At 39.9% G+C, this 22,989-nt stretch overlaps 2 protein-coding genes across 6 annotated transcripts in view; one reads left to right on the top strand and one right to left on the bottom strand.

The window, feature by feature from the left end:
* Nucleotides 1-4,239: 4,239 nt before the first annotated feature.
* LOC111268226 (uncharacterized) lies at nucleotides 4,240-17,087 on the bottom strand. Of its 5 annotated transcripts, none has more exons than XM_022847082.2 (2): nucleotides 15,812-17,087; nucleotides 4,240-7,101 (listed from the first exon to the last, which is right to left on the bottom strand). In XM_022847082.2, the coding sequence occupies exon 2, from the start codon at nucleotides 7,045-7,047 to the stop codon at nucleotides 5,137-5,139; it is 1,911 nt and encodes a 636-aa protein (XP_022702817.1). In that variant the 5' UTR covers nucleotides 7,048-7,101; nucleotides 15,812-17,087; the 3' UTR covers nucleotides 4,240-5,136. The 5 variants fall into 5 exon arrangements, with proteins under 5 accessions (XP_022702817.1, XP_022702825.1, XP_022702832.1 ...); XM_022847090.2 differs by lacking the exon at nucleotides 15,812-17,087 and adding an exon at nucleotides 10,420-10,787; XM_022847097.2 differs by lacking the exon at nucleotides 15,812-17,087 and adding an exon at nucleotides 9,767-10,361.
* LOC147753880 (uncharacterized) overlaps nucleotides 16,880-22,989 on the top strand; it is a 25,736-nt gene continuing 19,626 nt past the window's right edge. The window contains exon 1 of the mRNA XM_086971670.1: nucleotides 16,880-17,142. Coding sequence (XP_086827796.1) covers nucleotides 16,880-17,142 — 263 coding nt within the window. The remainder of the gene's footprint in view (nucleotides 17,143-22,989) is intronic.

The following is a 22,989-nucleotide window of genomic DNA, read 5'->3' as shown; positions in this document are numbered from 1 at the left end:
TTTTCTTGAGTCGTCTATTCGGTCTGGTCCTGTAAGATAAGGGATAGCCCGTGTCACAGGGGTATAAACCGCACAGGTTAGATGTCCCCAAAAGATCTAGCACAAAATTTAAGTAGGCTAAGGCTGCTAGTGAAGGTCCCAAGCGAGTGCCACAGTTTAATGTTTTTCTGTTGCTTGCGTCAATCATTTAAAGTATAGGACGTGGCCAGAAGCTCGCGGAAATTGGCAAAAAGCCCTGGGCCAGACAAATTCCCTAATTCCACTCTCTTTGGAAAACGGAAAATCCAGCGTCCCGAAAACCGTGACCAGTGAAAGCACCAGAGTACCGTCGATGCCCCTTTAGAAGAGTAATCTGATTAGGCTGGAAGTTTAGGTCCATTTTGTTGTATCCTAGAAACTGTATCGGATCATTTCTGTATGAACGTGAATGTCTTCGCTAGCTGCCGGTGAAAGTTGAGTCTCGAAACCGGATCATAACCAAGCACATGCGTACGGTCTGCGTAAAGTATCCGAGCTGTGTAATGAGTTATGCCCTTGGATTTTGCCGGAAAAGGCGTTTTTGTTATTTTAAGTATCCATAGGTTTTCGGTGTTAATATATTCGCCAAGTTCAGCGTGGTTCAATTGAGTTGAAGCTGTATATTAAATCAGGTACCGCGGTAGACGCATTTTTTGATCACTTCTTAAAATTAACACCAATGTTCAATGGTTGTATCTTGCAACGATCAAAGTATGGTACTGTGCAATTTCCTTCAATTTGAAGTCTTATGGAAAATAGTGAGGCTTGTTGACACAACATGATAGGCTCGACTAGGAACAGACTCGAGTCCACATAATCCAAGCGGTTAAAACTAAGTCTTTGACAGCTGAAAGTCGTAAAAAAATGCCGCATCGTCGAATGAAAATAAGTTGCTTGGAATCGTGTTGACTAAAAGCCTAGAAAAGAGCCGTACGCTGCGAAAAACCAAAAGGGTAAGAACAGTAACAAAAAAAAACCAAGCAAATAACGCGTTTTTTGCAGATCAAAGAAACGAGCTTCATTTGAGCGTGTAATTACTGTAGTAGTTCCCGTCGTACCACTGGCATCCTGATTTATGCTCACATTCTGCAAAGAAAACACGAAATTCATATTAATTAGGCGAGCTTTTCTGATAGCATATAAATTGTTTTCAGATAACTGGATGTTCTTGTATATATGTGCGATTTTTATTATGCATGTTATTACTTTGTCCGTCATTCACCACAGATATAGAATTAGGAAAAAGAACGCTTGGTCGGTTTACACTTAGAGCGGGACCTCCAATCTATCCTTCAAAAATTTGATCAACAGGACAACTTCGGCGATAAGGTCAGGAAAAATATATTGTATATCATAAACCAAAAGGGTTTCATTGTCAAAAGTTCTCCATTATCCTTGATTTTTAATTGCTTGCATATAAATATATATACGTTTGGAAGTAGTAATTAATATCGATGTTCAAAAGTGCAAAAAAGAAGTAGTGCAGGGGCCCTACGACACGTGCTTTGCACGGAACAGTTGAGTCCTCTCTCAACGGCAACAAATAGCGCTATCGTGCTGCTGCTTCAATTTCCATATCTGTCAAGTGGTGAAAGCCATTCCGTCTGTCTGCTGTTAATTATTGCATTATTTTTCGTTTTTCGTTCTTGACCACCGGTACACCGTATTTTCGAGGCCTCGTGATGGAAACTTATCTATCAAATACTCAAATATCGCACCTTGCTCTTAAATGCTTTTTCTGCGGTCACTGGTTATATATAGTTTCGATTTGTATCTGCCCCAGATGTGCTTAAAAGCCTAACATACTTTAAGCACTTTACTTTAAGAAGTACTTAAAGTATGTTAAGCTTTTAAGAATCATTCGGCAACAGTACCGGTTATTTACCGATTAACGATCTCCTTAGAACTGGATGCTGCAATAAACAAGGCGATTCGGGTGAAGCGAACTCGTGTGATCAATGTAAGTAGTGATGCCATCGGAGCAAGAGAAGGAAAAATATCCACTTAAGATATATACGGTTTAAAAATATTATATTCGATATTACCATGTAACAATAAAAAGCAGTCCTTTGCGATATCGCAGTTAACAAAAGAAAGATTACCGCCAGTAATAAACTCACTTTTTTTCCTTGGTCACAGGACCAGCAAGTAGCGCCATTTCGATTTTCTCACAAAAGTTTGACACTGCACGTATATGTCGATGGTAATGGAACCCAGTTTTGTTAGAAGCCCTCAATTTACATTTGGAAAACCGTGCAAAATTAAAGTTGTGATACCCTCGTTGTTTCATTTATTCGAGCTGTTGCGTCATTCTTCAAGATGTAACAACAATCAGAGGGTTCGCATTTACTACAGACATCACCACCTGATTCAATGTGAACGAAGCTGCGAACTTCCTTCATCGTATTTGCTTTAAAAGCTTCTGTTCCTTTTACAGGTCTCTAGGGTCGATTACAAATAGAGAATGCAGCTCAACAAAGCAAATCTAATTAGAATTTCATGACATGGTATTCTCATAATGGTAAAATGGAATAAATAGTTACCACGTATTTTAGCTTTAAGGTAAAACAGGGCAGCTCCTTTTAGTCATGACAACTGCATTACTAGAAAGAAAATTGGAGGAAAAGAACTCTAAAAGAAAGAAGAAGAAGTCTATGCTTTTTTAATACTTCTAAACACATTTCACTAAAATTTAAGATCGGGCTCTGTTTCGTATAGTAAAATGTATGAACATTACACAATTTTCTAAGGGACTGAGCGAAGCCTGTGTGTAAAAGTAAACTTCTTTCAGATATATCTTTCTATAAATGCGTACTTCGATAGTGTCATATTTTAATAACAGCATAGAAAGAGAAAGTGGAAAAAAAGCTGCGAAATTTTCCTAAAGATTGCTTCAAAGTTCCAGTAAAAATTTAATGTCCATTGTGGTACATCTTCATTTTTTGTTTTTCTTTCGCTTTCAAAGTGCACCTTTTAATTCAAATGGCATTCATTTTCAAAAATTTCAAAAATTAAAATTCAGTAAGGGCTTCGTATGATTGTGTTTCGATTTCAGTGATACAGCGTTAAATATCTTCGTTCGTGATTTGGGTTGCGAGTGGTCTGTTGACACAAGACATTAACTTGACAAACGCTAAACAAGAAACCTAAAGGTTTTAAATCGTATGATCTAACTGGCCAATTATGGTCATTTTACAGGAAACTGCATGACCATGAAATCTATTGTATAATAATGCTATGGGACAAGTGGAACCGTCCTGTTGAGACCAAGTGCCTTTAAGATTAATACCTCCTACATGAGATACAAAGAAGTTTGTTAGCATGATTCGACACCGTTCTCCATAGAGTACTTGTACACTTCAAGCACCGTCCTTAAATAAAAAAGGGTGTAATTACGTTGTTAGCGTGAAAAATGCACCAAACGGTAGTGCATTCGGGATGCATCTTTGCTTTCGAGCCCATCGGCATAATAATGAGCTTCATCTCTCACCATGATTTCGCGGCAAAGCTTACTATTCATTTGTTACTGCCCAGTTGCTCAATCAACGGATGTTTTTTTACCAGATATATTACTTCATAAATTATTCCCATATATCTACTTTATAGTAAAAAAAGTGTTTAGGCATAAAACTTCTAGGCAAAACATTCTATGCGGGACTTAAGCTTTCCGCTCTTATTGGAGTGCCCTATATTTAGAAAGTAACAAGGAAAACAATAAAAACGAAGGCATTCATTCGTTCGGAATCGTCGAAAATATTTTAATGATGCAAAGCTGTTGATCCAAATAATTTGCTACATTACTTTAAAGGGCATTTTTTGTTCATGATTATTATATAAAAAAAAGTAACTTCTTTGTAGGACTTGGCTAATTAAACTTCATTGAGACGGGATGTACAATAAAGGTCATTAAATAGTGCTACTGATGTGGTACTAACAAATTCTATGCTTTTAAGCTTGAGTTGCGGTTGTCTACGGTGCTCTACACCTGGAATGTAATTAGTACCGCATACACTCTTTGTGTGTTTATAGATATTACTATTTGGAATGCAAATGGATGGGCTTGTTAGCTATTAATTAGTAAGCATAATTGAAGCTCTGCTGGGTGTCTGTTCCGATTAGATGTTCTCCATACCTTTTTTCATCTATTATTTACTCGTTGTACCTATTTAGTTCTATCTATGCGATACATTAGTCTCCTATAATTGACAGATAGAGGTTAAATTTGTTTTATAAACACCAGTTTTTATTTACATTCTAGATACATTTCTGTAAACCACATCACATTCTGTGCTTTAGCATTTGTTCTTTTTTTCTTATGAGCTCCAATTTATTATGTGTAGACTATTTTTACAAAGGATAGTCATTTTTGCACTTCACTAACAAACATGGCACAAAATAAACATATTTGTTTTTCTAATACTCTAACTCGTATCGATATATTACTGTGCAGATTGCGTGTTGTATTTTTAATGAGACACGATCATCACATAAGGTAACTGAGATACTGTGCAAACAAATCCGAAGTTGGACATTTTTTCGGCAAAGCTTGCGACCTTGGTGCGATAACAATAAAGTGTTGAGCTACAATTATCACGAAGTCAATGCTATGGCATTACACGTTCTTGGTACCTCAATGAATCCTGTTTTGCCGTGAATGTAATTGTTACTATTCATTCCGCCCTTTTCTGTTGTGGATTTTCAACCAAACTTTAACTGTACATCAACGTACGCTGTACGCATATCTCGCAAAACCGAGGTCAAACACGACGAAAATATACTTATTTGTCTGACTTGCGTGGAAACAAAAAAACGATATTGTGAAGAAAGACGATAGTAAATCCTACACATAATGAATCTGTAAAGATATTTTTGTCCTCATAGCAAGCGTTTTCCTCACACCGCTTACCTAGGTAGAAGGCAAAAATAATTACAACTTTGAGTTACGTAGGTATATGTATTCGATCCTTATCCTCATATGTGCCCTGGTCGCCTAAACAGATATAGGCTTGTAAAGGTAAAGGCATTATATAAATCTAGAGTTCAGGCCGATGAGCAGAACGGTGTCTTTGCACCTGATTTAGCTACTTATTTGACTGAGGGTTGCGTTGTTGCACTGTGTCACAGGCAGTAGCAAAAACGCTCATAGGACGAGGGCATCGCGCAGCGCGCGTGCTCGCTGAACCAGTCTGTACGATCAACACCGGATATCAGCTTAAGCCCGTTTTTTGCTTTCGGCTCAATGGCAATAGTTGCTTCAAATCTGCCCGGAGGAATCGTATTGATGGATACCCTGTATATGTTCAAAATTCGCGAACCCTCCGTCAGAGGCAACGCCTGATTTACCGTGCCAAGCTTCCACTCGACGCATTTAATAGCCTTATTGCGTTTAAGTTCGTTGTTAATCTCATCAACGATTGTTTGACCCAATTGAACAGACAGGGCAGGATCTACACGTTGATTCGCAACATCGTAGCAAGAACAGTACTCGAAGTCGATTCCTGCCTCTGCACACGTTCTATTATAAGGCACTATTTCAGAGAACAGACTATAACCCCGCTCTGTACGCGTAACGGGTCCCTGGTCGAGTGTCGCCAATTCTAGCATTGTAGCGTGCATATCATATACTGTCACGAGGCGGTGAGAATTGACACGGAGATTTTCAACGGCTTCGGGACGTTCTTCGATAAAACTTGGAGGCAGCATCAAATAACCAAAAGGAAGCTGATCCTCATAGCGGCCAAGAGGTGTGTTCCGGAAGTTTCCGAACCGAAAGCCATGATCGGAAATGAAGATAATAATTGAGTTGTTTAGAAAACCTTCTCGTTCCATAGCTGTGAAGAACTCAATAAATGGCTTATCGGCTCGGCTGGCTCCAGTCAGATCGTTGTGGGAAAGTTCGCTGAGCCACGGGTATAGCCAGAGCGGCTTACGGGATGTTCGTAAAAGATCTAAGACGTAATCGAGGTATATTGAAGCAGCTGGCTTCGGGCCAATACAAATGCCGTTTCCTAGGTTCATCTTCAAGCTACTGCCGTCAATCATCTGCATGATTGGACGTGGCCAATAGTCGACTGGCTGCGTGCGGAAACCCTTGAGTTCAGGCCATACGAATATACCATAGGACCATTGTTCTTCAAAGAACATTGTTGAATAGCCGGCATCGTTAAAGTCGTCCCAAATGTAGCGAGTCATATTGTCTAAATATCCTTTTTTGACTTCTTCGTATAGACCGTGGGGCCTAAAACGATGTCCCGTTAACAAGGGAATCTGATTGGGACTAGAGTTTAAGCCCACTTTGTTGTATCCGAGGAGTTCAATGACAGTGTTAGGCCGATTATCCAGAAATTTCTTTGTTTGCGTCAGAGCGCGATGAAAGTTAAGTCTCGAGACCGAGTCGTAACCGAGTACAATTACGTTGTATGGCCTATTAGAAGCGTTCGATTCGTCAAAGACGCTGTCGCCTTTAGCTCTAGCTAGCAATAAAGGTTGGGAGTAGAATCTCGTTTTGAGCGAATATCGGAAACACTCTATCCACACATATTCAGCGTCAATAAATTCACCAAATTTTAGTGTAGTCTCATTGACCAATTGAAATCCGAAGTCTGGCGTAGAACGCTCATCTCTAATCGCAACCTGGTATGTGCAACGAAGGTTCTGTTTCTTCAGTTTATAATGACGCCATAGGATTGTCTCATCCAAATAAGGAACTGAATAGATTCCTTTAACCTGTGGTCTAATGAAGAGTGGTGGTAACTTAGGACACCGTACGACTGCCTTCGTGAGGAATTTGCTGGAGACTTGAGGATCATATGGGTCGAAATCAGGTATTCGACAAGTCGAGGTTTTGATGAGACTCCCCGGGGCATTGTAAAATGCAGGCTGTTCCTGATTGACGAAGACAATTTGATCTCCAGAATGGATTGACGAATACGCCAGCATTAAGAGGACAGTAAAAGCTGCAAATAGCCATAAAGTGAAGTGGGTATCCCGTATGATACGGATTGGAATCGCATCCTGAGAGCAAATCATGGTGATATCTAAAGACTCCTCTGAGTAGTCGACATACTGGATGATACTCGCATTCTGTAAAAACGAGAGAAAATAAAAAATATAAAGAAATATTAAAAGGCGTACGAAATACTCAATGCTTGCCCTAAACATATCGATCCACAAGTTCCATCGGCTTAATAGGGAGCCGCTTTACAATTATTACTGTGTTTGCAAGTATATTTACTCGGCGAGCGTGCACTATCCTTTGTATTATGCCAAAATGTGATACTGAGATTTGCTAATCTTATAATGAAATTACAGATAAAATCATTAATACTAGTTAGCATAGTCTCTCTTTAAGGCTTACTATTCTAGTAAAATTCATTTATACTGAAAAATATACGAGCACGGGCTATTGTGTTACAGTAGTCCGTGCTTGTTATTACATAAGTTGTTATATAAAAGGCACTCTGTTTAAGAGAATGGAATATAGAAGAATAGAGATGTTGTTTAGGCCACGTTTCATAAAAACTTGTGGGGGCCTATATGTTTGAATTGTCTAAGACAAAAAAACTGCTAGCTTATAACCTTTTATAAGATAGATTGTATTTTGTTGTTAAAAAAAAAATGCTTGTCGCTCCGAGCTATTTCAGGGTTCAATTTTATTTATCCTATTTATCGTTGATAGTCGAACAAATCTTAGAAGACGGAAAATGTCGACTCGTTGCGAATCTCCAGTTCTCCAATAAAATAACTTGTTTGCATATGTAAATACGCGGCTCCCCAAAGTCTTCATTACGCTTTCATGCTCTGTAGGTGTTTGATAATCGGAATTCGTCTGAGTGATCTGAACGCCTGCGACTTGAACCAACTGAGACGCATCAAGTTTAATATTTTATTGAACGCAAGCGCGAACAACACTATGACAGCAAGATATATATTTGTTTTCGAGTCGGACCACTTGATACAAGGCATGTTGAATAAAACGAGCCGCTATCCAGACCTGTTGCCAATTCGCTCGCGGACTAACCCGCTTGACTGAGGTTGTTCATCATCACTACGTAGCTATACCGTTCAGCCGAACGTACGGGTATTGTTTACTCTTGTACTTAGTACTTACCTTATATTCAGATAATTTATTGACAGGTATCAGCCCCCTATGGAGAATCGTCTCACAGGCTTCTATATTATAAACTTATGCTAGCAGCACACAGTTTACGAGGTTCCATCATGACTAGAAAATCTTCACAACTTATCCTTTATAACTTTTTTACCACATTTTCCACTTCACAAACTTTTTTCCTACAATTTTAAGTAAAACGAGACGGCACACATTCGTACGTCCTCGTATAGTCTATCGCTTTCTCCCAAACAGACGTGGTTTTTTGTATTCGCCCGTAAATTACGTTTAACTATTTTTGAATCACTTGATCACCGCCGGGTGTTGTAGTGCCGTGCAGCCAAGAGCACAACTACCCCTTGCCACTTTCGATGATTTTAAAGATACTCATCCTACTCATCCGGCGGAATAACGCGATAGTCTTATCAGTGTAATGTCTCCGTTGGCGGTTTTTAGCAATAGAGCTCGTGAAGTGTCCGCTTCTACCGCGCTACTTGCGACTTCGTTTCGCCAGCGTTTCATGCTGTACCTTAGAAGATGCTTACGTGGACATCACTGCCACGTCAGATTAGAGCGGCTCTTCCTATGCGTGCTTTGGCTTACCGGCTGCGCGCCACTTTTCGCCCACCAAAATCTGCCTGGTCAGGCCGATCCAGGCCGAATTCATCTGTCCGACAACCTTGAGCGTCACGCAGTCTGAACACCAATGCAAGTACCCCACTTGCCTACATCAGGTGCTCGTAGGCCTGCGTCATTTGTTCAGGTTAGCACACATGCTCTAGGGTGCCACTAGGGAACGAACAAATGCGGCGTGTGGGCGCGCCACCACTACTGTGACAAGGGACTTACCAGTATAACAAATCCTTGTTATATCGTAGTCGGCTCACCGTTACGTACGGCTGTTTCGCCAAGAAGTATACGCTGATTGAATACGCACGTTCTTTCATTCTCCGTCCCTCTCTACTCCCCACCCTCTCTCTTCCCTCCTGCGGTTCAGTTTTGTTAAGTACCTGCCAAAACCGAACGCTTCGATAACATCTTTGTATATTATTTTCTGGTTTTTAATGCGGAAGATCGCGGCGATGAGCGTCGAATACTCAGTCTAGATGTATCTAGAATTCCTCGCCACCCATAGTACGATTATTGCTAACAGTAACGTAGCTTCTATGTAAACATTTGCTGAATGAAGCGGCTTTGTATATATGTGTGGTTTTAGGCTGATCCAAAACCTCATGATGCTAACTAATTATTGAAAGCATCGAACTACCACCATAGCTGGGCTAGTTCTTGAATTTGAAAAAAGCTATTTTAATAGTTTATGCTGTATCTTGTTTTACTGTAACTTATTTTAGTTACTAATGAGAAGTGTTTGAATGTTGGTGGTTTATTAACTTCATAGTAAGTGTTGATTGTGGACCAGCTGCTATACACCTGGCTATCATCGGGTTTGAGCGTAGTGTAACATGGTAACGTTGTAATAAAAAGCTTCTTTATTCCCATTGGCGGGACTCAAGCAGCGATCTCTAGCCTCTTTCAAGAGGCTCTGTCGTTTAGCTCATCGCGTCCATTGTATATACATGCAATATTTTTTATAATATTATTATTACTCATATTTCGTCTATCTAATGTCTGGCTTACCGTCAAAAAAGGAACAGTTCCTAACTGATGGTTTGTACTCGGATGTGACACTTAGTTCTGGTCCAGCTTCGTATCTGTTTATGCACCATATTTACTGACAGTGAAATTTCTTTTGCCTAACGCCCATTGGTTGTCCTATCTTAGTCACCAAAATTAAAATCTCAAAAGATATCCGCCACTATCTAACACTGCAAAATATCCTGGCACCCACACACACCGGGAGACAACACCGCATGTACTTCTCTTTAACCAGCTGCCATGTAAGTCGATTTTGATTAATGAAACTCGCTTGTCGACAATTTGTGCTCCTTAGATCTATGTACAAATAAAAATTAAGCTATGTATGTTGTCCAATTTGCAGCGTAAGCCTGGTGATTGCATGAAAAATATATCCCAAGCGCTAGGAACTGCACATATCGGCCTAGACGAGCAGCGTGCACCTATAATCAATAGGTAGTACGTCTGATGATTGTAAGAATTTTTCCATAGATCGAATAATCTCGTATACGCATTGCACCAGTGGGAGTCTATAATTATTTGCAGCACCTTTCGGTAGGGAATGGGTAAAGTTCTGAACACTCATTACTAATCAATCCCCAGAATAACTAAGTCGTCTTACAACTACTAGCACGTTCCATTTACGTCAAATATACCTGAACGTCGTTAGAAACTCTGTTATTCCGTCACACGGTGGAAAATCACTGCCTTAAGTCCGGCCAACAACACAAAAATAACACAACACATGTAGGCGAACCAGTGGTATTCTAAACCTAGTTCAGGTTGTAGAGGGCACACTACTTCGGCATTTCGAACTAACTCTTCCCATTCAGTTTGCTAAGGCGGACAAAGTAAATTGTCGAAGCTGGTCGCAGGAAACTCGGCCGAATAGGAAAGATAATCCTATGTGCTTTAAAAAATATTATCCTAATATGTAAAATTCTATGAATGCGATATCTAACGGTTTAATTATATAAAGCAACGTCTTAGTTAGGAGATACTGAGCGGAACGATCTCATGCTACCCGTGTTGTGCACTCAAATATAGCATCGAGACGGGTTCACTTCTTCTTTACCACAAATCTATCGTACGATAGTACTTGTTGTTTGTCGCTACGGTGCATCCACCGTACTAGGCGCTTCAACCTAGTGGCAAGTACAGTCTATGAAACCGCTCTATAATGCCACGGCTACGAGTGGTATTATACGCACAAGATCACGATTGTAGATCTTGAAGTATTGTCAACTGCTTTTGTTAGATAGCAACAACAATCCTGATAATGGAGAGCGAGATAAATATATTTCGCTTTCAATAGAAGACTCAAAAGCATGGATAACGCGTGGCATATATATCTGTGGCTCCGAATTAAATACGTTTCCTAGTTAATTTTACTGCCCATTTTGCCCAACGATGCTTAAGCGTCTCCACGGCCTTTAATGCATAAAATTGTCGCTTCCAAACGGCTGAAGCAGGATTTTAGGACGCTCACATTTAGGTTTTCTTACAACGCATTTTCCTATCTATATTTTTATAATAATACTCATAGACGCTCTATGTGTAGCTGCATTTTGCGTCGCAGTGCAAGGCACTTGCAAGCTTAACCGAACATGGATCCACTTTAATATAAAGTAAAATTTATAAAAAAAAAAAAAAGTTCATCCGAATACGCTGTGGGAACTCAGTGACATGAGCCGGTTGAGGTTGACGTGAACTGACTGATTTTTGGCCTTACAAAAAGCAATATAAGCATCATAAGGACGTGTGATCTATTCAGAAAACAGGGACAATATTTGCTCAACTTCGCCGCCCATAAGGCAATAGTCGCTGTCTAAATTTGCGAGGTTATGTACACTTTGCATTGAAACAATTTGAAAATCTGAGTTAAAGATAGAAACCTTTCGAACTTTACGCCTTATACTGCCTCAGTTAAGTACTGCTTCAGATAGCTTTTTTTCAGCATTAAAAAAAATGACTACGCTTAGTTTTTAATTTGCACTTCCTCACGTTCCCCTAAAATGACGAACAATCGAAACTTGGTGCTGCACCATCCTGGTGCACATGAAATCTGAGTTAGATCTTTATGATGGAATATAAATGAAAGAGCGCCTTGGAAGATGAAAATTGCTATCGAAAAGCTGTTTCTTTCAAAAGACCGTCAAAAGTAAGAACCACGGTACTTTAAGCTAAGAGACCTATAACACAGAAAAAACATTCTCTATAGGAAACAACTTGTATGCAAGGCTGAGGCGAAAACTAAGCGGTATTTCTCAAAATCGGTAAACAGCAATACTAGGAGTACCCTAACGGAGTCTCCTATTGACAGGACGCTTTCCCAAATTCTGGGTACCGTGACTAAGTAGCGCATTCGAATTTGCGTCTAAGCATAACTCCATATATATTTATCTAGCAATCAGTAAGCTTATTTACAATGAAACAATATTAACAACAGTGCGGCATAATCCATGAATCCCAAAAAATGGTCAGCAATATCGATAAGAAGATACTATAATATGTAAAACTAAAAAAAGAAAATCTAAAATTAGTAACTCTGCAGTTGTTCTCAACAGAGACAATGCGAAAAGTTCATAGCTGACCCCAGATCTGGGCCATCTGGGTTCGTAGCAAGCGTTTGAGACTGATAACACCTAAAACAATAATGAACTTGGAAATACTTATAACACGACGGTTTGTTCAAGGCATGGTGGTTGGCAAATGATCTTGCAGTGTTAACTGAACGTCGTTACGTATGAATATGACGGTCCCTTGAAGTTTTCTATCATTTGAAGAAAGCCATTAATATGATGCACACGTTTGAAATTAGCCGCCACCACATTGACTGGAAGCTTTTTAGGCGCTCACACGACGAAAAGCTTGCGTTGCTTCTGTAATAGACTACCGTAGTTTTTCGAAGTACAACTCGCTCTTTACGTACACAGAATATTCGCTAGGTTCGATATCGAGAGCCAACGACGATGTTCAGTGTTGAGGAAGCTAGTTTATTTGAGTCGTGTAATAGAAATGTAATGCTGAGAAGCAATCGTCTAGCGTTCTGTGCGCTAGACTATATTCCACAGCGTCACAACGAACCCGTCCGATTTTTAACAGTCACTGAGGCAACTACGAACTCCAATAACACATTTAAAATTTATGGAACAAGCCAGATAAGGGTTTATTTACAAAGATCAACGATTCTAATGACCTGAGCCTTTACTTCGATGAAATGGACGGCGCAATACTACATAACAGCCTGACACTAAAATTCACGAATCGTTAAATATATTAATGAACACTGCATAATAGCGTATAATAAGCGGTCCTCTTTTGTTCAGTTTAGACAGTCTCTTATCTCTACATGATGTATAATGTGCGCTAATGCGTGAAGATCTATGTGTGAAGATCACAGTACAAGATCGCACCACATTTGGACACTCTTAGCTAATACCGTTAGTCATACACGCTGAGCTAGTAAATTCTACACAGATTCTAACATTTAGATAATTAGAAGCACGAAAAAGTTTCATGAAGTAACCTAATGAGTCATCCATCATAACTTAGCAATTTTGTGGCTTGCTCTTGATCTAAAGAGGCCGTAAGCACGAGAACGATAACGGCGTTGCCACTTGTTGTATTTGCATAATAATATATTGTATAATAATAGAAAAATAGTTTTTATAATTACAACACATAATCGGTATTGGTCTACGAAACCGATCCTGGACATGAGAATTGCTTTAATTCTTCATTCATAGTTTGAATTCAATAGTTTGGCAAAGCACGTCTCTTGGTTTTTCTACTTTTACCTTTTATGTATATATATATAAACGATGTGACGTGGCTATTTACTCGTGGAAATAAAGCATCAATCAGCTATAAGGAAGGCCGAATCGGACCAGTTGAGGTCTTCTCTGGCCAAAAGGCTGCATTCCATTTTTCTATTTTGACTTAGTTTTCAGGCAAACGTTTGGGAAACCTGCCTGTCAACAGGTGCAGGCTGAGGTAATCTGCATACTCGACTTGAACTAATTTTTTAGTTAGAATAAATAGAAGAGATGTTGGCGGCGAAAAATGTTTGTTCTTGGCGTTTTTCTCATTCAGGTTGTTTACTATTACACGCAGCGCACCCTTTATAGCAATAGTGCCTGCATCAGGCGGTACTCAGAGCAACATATTCGGGACCAGTGGAGAGTGTTATAGTAACTTATAAAGAACCACCTGGCCAATTTTTCCAAAATTTGCGCCCACGTCACCATAACTACGTGGCCTTGATTGACCAGGTTCTGTTGTTTGCGTCCTATCTGCGGTATGAATTCGGCTTTTCTAAATGCGGCCGTATCTTGAGTCTTAGGTCAATCATTTTTACTGTACTAACATATACCGCTGTGCTCAAACCCAATTATGTCCTAGGATGAGTTGACATGGAAGAGTCACCTGTCAGAGCAGATAAATCCTCCGAATAATAACCGTCGTCACTAGTGCTACCGCGTTGCTATTTGTTGTTGCTGCAGCTGTGACAATTCCCTGCAAATCGATCAAGCTCCACAGCTTATTACGTGATTGTATTAGAACATCGAAGTCCGGTCAAGGTACTCCACTTCGGCCTATGATTAGCCTATTTTCATTATTAATGATGCAGTAATACGCGGTTAGGTAATCTTAATAAACAATCTGAATTAGAAATAACACCAGTTATGCTAAGAGAAGCCTGATATAGAAGTTCTATAGCCATGCGACTACTAAGCATGCGCTACGTATGTGAGCTTATCAGAATCGGATGTTGAACAGAGCAGAGACTCATTATTATTCAATTCGAAATGATTCAGAGTCCCGAAAAAGCAGTTGACACTGCTTTTTCGGTATATAGGTATATATAACAACAGGATCCCGGTTCTGTTGTTATATGACAAACGCATTGCTAACCTTTTGCTTTTTTGGAAGGGAAACTGTCATAAGATCAATTGTTTTGTTGAGCACTATCCCCATTTTACGTCAGATGTCGACAGTCACTGGGTGCGTTAGGCACACTAGCACGGTATATCACCAAGCGACGACTAAAAACGCGGCTAATAATCGTACGCATTCATACAACGTTGACTAAGAGTAATTTATTTCATCGACTCCTGAGTACCAAATAGATACTATATTAATTAGCATCCTAACCTCTCGCTACCCGTTTGTTTCACCTCGATTCAATCTCTATAATATAAAATTCATTTTAGAATTGATATAGATGAGATTATTTTTAAGGAGAGATTGAGACTTCGCTAGCGATTTCACCTGTTGTTCAAACCAATATGTTAAACGGCTTGCTAACTTGCGCCGCAGCGTTCTGTCGATAGATGCAGCAAATAACGTTACAGTAAACCATGTGGGTCTACCCTCTCTCTTTCTCTCTCATATATATATATATATATAATCTTTTCAATTAATTAAATTCAATCAATTAAAATTGTGTACCTACATTTCTCGAACACTCACAATAATAGGTGCCTATATTTTTTATCGGGTACTTCATGAACTTCGTTTGGCTGATCTACGAGAAAAACTACTGCCCAAACAAAAGCCCGTGTTCTGGGTATTGCTAACCCAATGCCACTGTTAGGGCAATCATTAACGTCAGGTTCGTCCGGCGCGTTTTGTTTTTTGGTACATGTAGCACTCAGCCCAGATATTTTGTGCAACAAAGATTACTGAAGTCGGTTTTTGCTGCTCGCCTACACCATAAACAAAGTTCCGATAAATTATTTCCACCGTATGCAATAATGGTAACGAGTTATATACTGGCGCACAAATTCATTGCCATTCAAATCATTGATTGTATTAAATAAGAAGCCGTTTGTGATGAACGATCCTTCCCAAACCGGCAATAAATCAATTGAATATACAGCTGAATGTGTATAGCTTGTGTGATACATTTTCTGTTTTTTTTTTTAATAAATATGTCAATAAAATAAGCACATACAGCGTATGTTTTGTTAAAAAATAACTGTTACACTCTCAGGGTTACTCACCAAGATAAGAACCGGAGCGTTATTCTGTCTAGTTACTCACCTCGACTCGAATTCTGCAATTGATACCCGGAGCTAAACTAGTCTAACGTCATCATGGGCATCGCACAGGTTTCACACGATCTGTGCGCTGCCCCTCTCTGCTAATATATACGCAACGACGATACGTTGGCCAAAGATGAAACTGAGTCCATGAAGCAGACGCCGCCCGGTCAGACAGTGCAAATTTTTGGGCCGGCAGAGGATTGTAACTTAACCGGGCCACAGGTCGGAGAATTTCTTCTGGCGTGATACAAGTTGGTTTTCGCCTTCTGATGCCTGTGTGCGCCGTTGCAGTGGCGCGGTGTGTAAACGAGCATTGGGAACGGCTGCCCCGAGCGCCAGCCGGACGCTGTTGCCGTTGCTGTTGTAGCTGTTGAACTTGTCACCAATTTCAAAATACGTGAATTAGACAAGCGAAAGACAGAAGTTCCGCTAGAAACACGCAGAACAGACAAGAGGTCTCTTGACTTGGCTTACCGCGTATACACACGACAATAGGGTTTCGTTCGACGGCTGCCTATTTTCAGCCCACAGCAGAAGGATAACTACGGACAACTACGTCTGACGGTAGGACTCCGCCTAAGTGACTGTAGACACATGCAGTAATAACTGGTGGTGTTATAAATAAAGCCAGCGTTACGCTAAGCAGCTTGAGAAGATTTTTCTTCAGAAATAAAAACGATACACAAGAGCGGCTGATAGCTGTCGACCATGCACTTCACCTGTATATACACCTGAAAACTTCTTTCGGGATTCGTCTCCAGAATCCGCACAAGTGGTGCAGTGTTTGTAGTCTTTTGCAAACCAATCAAAATACAATAACAGTCAACTGTTTATTAAGTCAACTGGAAAAAGCTAACATCCAGAAACGTTGTTATAACCCAGGGCAAGTCGCGGGGTCAAGAAAAGTAACCGGCGACGGCGTATACGTACAACGCTCAATCGCTTGCTTCGTTGGCTGACGCATTATTAATATCCTGTGTGTAGTATTTGACCGCTAGCCGTATCCCTGTTAAATGGTTTACGTTTGCGCGTCGCGCTTTTTCTGTTGTTACACTGAAATTAGGCAATGCGTACGTGTGGTGTAGGGCTAATTCCTGCACGATTCTGTACCATCAACCTGTCAGCATCGGCTAAGCCCCAAGCGCGGATTTGTTTACGACCGACTGTAGCCACAGTAGAGGTAGCTAGAGGTGCGAAACTTCAGAACATGGTTGCCCATACAAATGGCTACCGTCGAGCTGCTCAGTACTCAATGACGTCTGCGCTACTGGCAGTTCGTCATGAAACATGGCAGCATCCAGAGCAGAGGGAAAACAGCGTCGTCATGCGGTAAGAAAAATGTTTCTGTAGAAGTGAGCGTTTGAATTGTGGAGAGGACAATGTATCAATTGCTTTGAAATTCCCTGTCTTATCGAAGACCATTCTACGTGATCTGGGGGATTTGAGCTACTTGTTGTTTACATCTATCTCGTGCTATCATTTAGAAGCGCACCCAATACGGCGCAGAAAAGCCTCACTGGACGTATTGCATGCTAATATTACCGAGACAACGAAGTCTATTAATTCAATATTTGGTTAGTAGTTAAGCATTATTGTAATTGTTAAAAATGGATTTACAAGACATCATAAAGGAAGGGTTTCTTTTTTCTGAATTATAATCCACGGCCTGAACGCTCAGAGACGTCTCAGGACATACTATTTCGAGCGTTGCTAAAGCTAGATTCAGCGCGAGCTAAACAAACCTTATCAGTTGGGAGTCACTCAAAAGCAAATTCTGAATTGCCTGGCGTCATAGAAAAAATACGCGGGGCAAATTTATGAGTTTATCCTAAACTGAATAAACAAACAGAGTACAACATCTCACTCATTAAACAAGGTTTATAAAAAATAATCCTACGTAAAAAAATGATACCGGCGATGAGAAATGAAAATTCTACCCTATTGTCAGATGCAAAACGTCCGGAGCTGATTATGGCAATCAGTCGAACCTTATGCGTAGCAATATAACTCCCGGGAAAAAGTTGGGTTACGCGTCTGAGTATGTATAAGTACGTGATCTATTTGAACTTGTAGATTTTGTGAAATAGTTAATACTAATGAACGACTCAAACGAAGAACGAAGACTTTTCATACGGCAAGTATTTTTACTTTATCCCAATGCTCGTATTTACACAGGGAGCTGCGAGGCTAATCCTTTTCCTAAAACATAAAGTTGAAGACTAATCAAAAGAGCCGAGAATTTATATTTGCAGGAAGAGGGTTCCGACATTTAAGAAGTAGTTTAGAGCGAAATCTTGTGAGGATACCGAAGTAGGCTTCATAGAGGAAGTCTACGCGTTTGCACGCAACAGAAATTTATTATCAGCTTTTATCTCTTGACGTAACGTTGAACGTTCATGTTTGTGGGTCTTTTCTGTATGTTGACTTTGTCACGAACCAAATACGAAGCAAATCATAAATTTGTAGTTATATTTATGCTAGAGGTATTCCACATAGCCAGAGTTGCATCTTACTGGCTCTCAGTGTGGATCAATCTTCAGAAGCGTGTTAAACCTACCATCTTTTGCCATGTCCTATCTTAGCTTCTCGTAAAGAGACTGTCACGAAATTACAATGTGTTATTTAAGAGGCGTCTTAAAAGTTTATCTATTCGTCATAAACTATACTTTTACACACAGGTAGACTTAGAAACAGAATTATTTACTTTGGTTTTCATCCAGCATTTGTGTTTCAGTGAGGTTATTTCAGAGCCATGCATCATCGCCTTTATCAAGTCAGTTTCTAAGTAATAATATTATCCATGCGTTTCGAGCGTATTTAGATATACTGACAAAATTAATCTTCCCGAAAAAAGATTATCCCTTAAAAGATTAAATTTTTAATCTAGTATTTAGATGTTATTGCTATTTTATTTGTATTTTGAAAAAAATACAATTGTATTTTTCAAACGCATAAATGAAAAAAAAAAAATGGTACAAGGTCGGTATGTGCGGCGGAAGAGATGCGCGACGATAGTAAACGAACCGTACAAATCGCACATTTTGTACGGATATACACATTTGCTTGTAAATGAAAACACACTGTGTTAGATATGCTAAAAGCCATATAAGGCAAAGGGCTTAACAATATGTCGATTGGTTCTATTCATACCTTTGCAGGCTTCAGTAGCCGTAGCCCCTTAGTAATATATGAGGCAGAACCGATTTCCGCCATCTTTCTCTCCCATGCAGTCACGAACCTTGAGCAAACAGGGGTGATGGGGAGCCTGAATCTGTATCTATCTCCCATTTATTACACACGTATCTGCTCGTCATTGTTGATTATTATAATGAACAATGACGAGCTTACAAAACGAGGCAACTTGGAATCATGTGTGGTTGGAGAATCACTTCCGAGAATTTTCGGTCGCGAGCTGTACGGTCCGCCGAAAACCAGTATTTTATATATACAAATCAGTATGGTAGTTTTCTATTGTAGAAGCACAAAGGTAAAGTTAGCCAGCTTTCTGTTAATAAACTGGTGCAAAAATAGACGCAAACAATTTATATATATATATATATATAAGTTGTAGCTAGTATACACGGCTATTGTAGTGACAAAAAAAATATGATCTGTTATGAGATAAACGAAAATAGCGACAGCATACGAAAGCGACAGAAATGATATACAAAACGCCGCATACCCTATGATTTTCTTATGTTATTACAATGTGGATTGCAATGTTATTTAATGACACTTTTAGTAGCGTGCACACCATGGATACATGAAAAATAGCATGCATATGATCTATCTAAGGATTACTACCATGGCGTAATGCATCACACGATGTTACTGCCCACGACCATTTGCGTTAAGAAATACCATTTCGACTAGCGAAATATTGTCGCACCTCGCCGACCAAAAAAACAAGGAAGTATGCTGCCAAAATCGCCCGGGCTTAAGAGATCTGGTTGGAGGTTGGAAATGGTAACATACAGTTCTAACGCGATAACGGTATAGACGATAGTGAAACACAGGGTATGTGAAAGCATAGAGTCGATAATGTGTTAGGGCCAACTGGAGCCTGTCAGGTAAAATTTCATATGGACATAAAGCAATCGAACGAAAAAAAACAATGGCCAACGATCTAGCTATGAAATTTAGCTCGTTTTCGAACAGTCTTTGGGAGATACTCGAACAGCTGGGGGAGATAATTTTATCTTACAGAGTAATTTTGTGTATGACTCAATCTATAATCTTGTTCCTGATCTACAGATTATGTAGGCCAGTCGATACCATTTGAACTGTTCTTATTGGGAACGAGCTATACTATTTAAGTGAAAGGTAACTTCACACCTGTGACAATTCTAATCGATGACAGTAATCACTGTCACAGGTGAAATTTCGAAGCCAATAAAGTTCTTGTACCATTCACAGAGGATTCACTTATGTTCGTTTGGCTCTATAAGTGCTTATCTATATTCGTCTATTTACGATATAAATTTAATACCTCCTGCAGCGTTTACGGCAAGGGTGCTCCAGTTCTGTGCTGTTTGCTGCCTAACGATAGGAATACTAAATTTAATTTGATCCAGTTACGAGAGATTAGTTGTCCAATCTATGTCGTATGCACGACCGATATAATATGTTCTAGTAGTCTTCAAACCTTCAGTTCCTGTAGATCCTGGGGACATTTCAACCGTACGAAATAATCATAATTAAGTATATATACACACGGCTTGTTTAAGCTGACCTGTCGTCTGAGCGATCATCGAAAGCTGTCATTTCATTATCAATACGTACATACATCTTCGGTAGCATATGTACCTGATACACCGTAATCGCTAAAATATTCATAGCAATTTGGCAGGCTCTTGCAGGAAAATGTGTAGCTTCCTATGTCGTAAATCTTTGGCTCGTTCTGTAATCTGATGATAACTTATGCGATGTAATTGAGACCAATCAAGGTAAGCAGAATGGCCTAGTTGGTGTGATCTTTTTCAGAGGACGCTGGACTGAAAACCTCGTAAGGTACCTTTCGAAGACCTTCTTATTTTCACTCTTTCTTTCATTCTTTTATTAGTAGGGGATTGTTTTGCGCTCACTCTGGGTAGTGGAGAACTTCGTGCTCGCTCGATCGATGCTATTCCCCCATACGTCTTGTGCCCCCAACCTTGACTCAGCCTAAACCTACAGCCCTTACTTCGCTAGCCTCGTTCTGCCCTTCCGTGGCTTATCGGCAGCCGAGAGTTTGCCATGCCAGAGAACTCTCAGATTCTTCTGTTTCGGAGACATCCTTTCCCCTGTATTGAAGTCGCTTATGGTTTGCGTCTCCTTTTCGCATTTTTGCATTGGCCGATTTTCCTATTTCAAAGCAACGCAAACTGATGCGGCATTCTCCCAAAGAGAAGAACCACTTGAGATTATAGGCGTTGTCAATACTTGCAGTGCGGGAATGAAGGCAAGTAAGATAGGGCAGGATTATATGCGCTTGTCCCCGCCGGAGTCTATGAGCACTTCCCAGTCGAATGAACGTTGGCCCCAGAAGCCAAACGCTGCGACGTCTCACGGCTGTCAACTTCGCAGGACGTAGGACAGGAGCTGCTTGGAATCTTCACAGGCTCAAGCCGGCTGTCTTCGTGGGCTTCCTCGTATTACTGAAGATTGACACCCTGTAGCAGCAGGCGAAGCAGCCTATATCTACAGCTACTATGTGGTACGCCCTGATGCATCCTGTTGTGCAAGTTAGCTTTGGCCTATTTCTGCTCTTCCTTCTTCGGTGGCTCCATTTGCTTTTCGAACGGTGAGGGTCTTGTAGCTTCACAACGGAGTTGAAACATGTAATCGAAGGATTCTGTCAAGCCTGGGCAGGTATTGCTGTATTGTATCAAAGATTGTAGAACCGTAGCAGCGGCAGCTCCTGACCGTTATCATTGGCCGCCTCAACGATATCAGATATGACGAATAGTATGATTGGATATTTTGTTCGCATGGACAATAAAGTGAGGGAATAACGATGTGTATTTTTTATTGAGGTCAGGCGGTTTTGGTAGTCTTTACCTCGTTTAATGGCAACATGCCTTTTTGGAATATTTCAATGATATCCCATTGATTTCAGTGCCAGATTCTAAGAGCAATTATCACCTATTTCAATACATTAGACTTAAGAAAATAAACAGAATTACTTTTAGCTGCGGTTCTGCCGTAATGGACAACTCTATAAGGGTTTGCACACTTGATTTTTCTTAATTAGACCATCACAATTTCTAGTTGTTTTGCTGAGAATGAGTAAGTTGTACGAATAAAAAAACTAGTAATTTTTAAACTTTATATGAAGTCAATAACAAATTTAGAGATAGCCGCCATCTCAAAGAAAAATTAATAATAATAAAATAATAAGAAGATAACTGGCAAGTTACGTTGACACGACCTGGATCACTAACACAACTCGCTATCCCTCTTTGAAGAACACATCATAAATGTCTAGTAAGTTTCTATAGAAGTCACAAAGAAAAGTTCATTTGAATTTTGAAAGACCGTTTCGTAGTAGTTATTACATTGTCCATAAACGGACCGTAAAAGACGTTATAAAAGCTGGAGAAAAGAGTTTCTCTTATTAGCCTTTATGGTAGTTGGAACATATTTGCAATAACAAATGAGCAGTTTCCACGAGACGTCGTTGCGTATCATAGATGCTGCTTGCAACAGAGAATATTTTAGTCTACTGAAAGAAAAGCCCCAGAGCAAAAATAGGACAGCACAGATAAAATGGGCATGAACAATTATATATGTTTCACAGCCTGGGCAAGGCTAAAATGTATTCAACATAGCGGTTTCGATCGCTAGCCACTCATTGGGTATTAACGGCTCATACGATAATGTGCTTTACCCTTACGATTAACAGGGCTCATCTTGCACAAACAGTCATAGACAGAAAGGAACTCTTAACGTTGTTTTACGACTGTTTTTATCACCCATAGAATGCAAGCCAACTGTACTTATATTTGGCTCTTAGTAGTAGCAGTGTTAGATTCATCTAGAGTAGGACATTAGTTCTTGCATTCGATGTTAATTCAAGTTCTGTTTATCTATGCACCCTTCCGTTAACGTGTTGTTAAGCTTGTTTCTAAATGGTTTCATTCATTTTACTCCAAACTACCGGTTTTCTTTACCACTATATCGGATTTTTTATAGGTC

This window comes from Varroa jacobsoni, unplaced genomic scaffold (assembly GCF_002532875.2).
Source record: "Varroa jacobsoni isolate VJ856 unplaced genomic scaffold, vjacob_1.0 scaffold_134, whole genome shotgun sequence".
Taxonomy (NCBI): domain Eukaryota; kingdom Metazoa; phylum Arthropoda; class Arachnida; order Mesostigmata; family Varroidae; genus Varroa; species Varroa jacobsoni.
The sequence above is the reverse complement of the archived record's forward strand: the minus strand, read 5'-3'. Positions and strand labels throughout refer to the sequence as shown.

What these genes read in the sequence shown, in the direction of transcription:
- LOC111268226 (XM_022847082.2), bottom strand. Translation starts at nt 7,047, where the DNA reads ATGATTTGCTCTCAGGATGCGATTCCAATCCGTATCATACGGGATACC.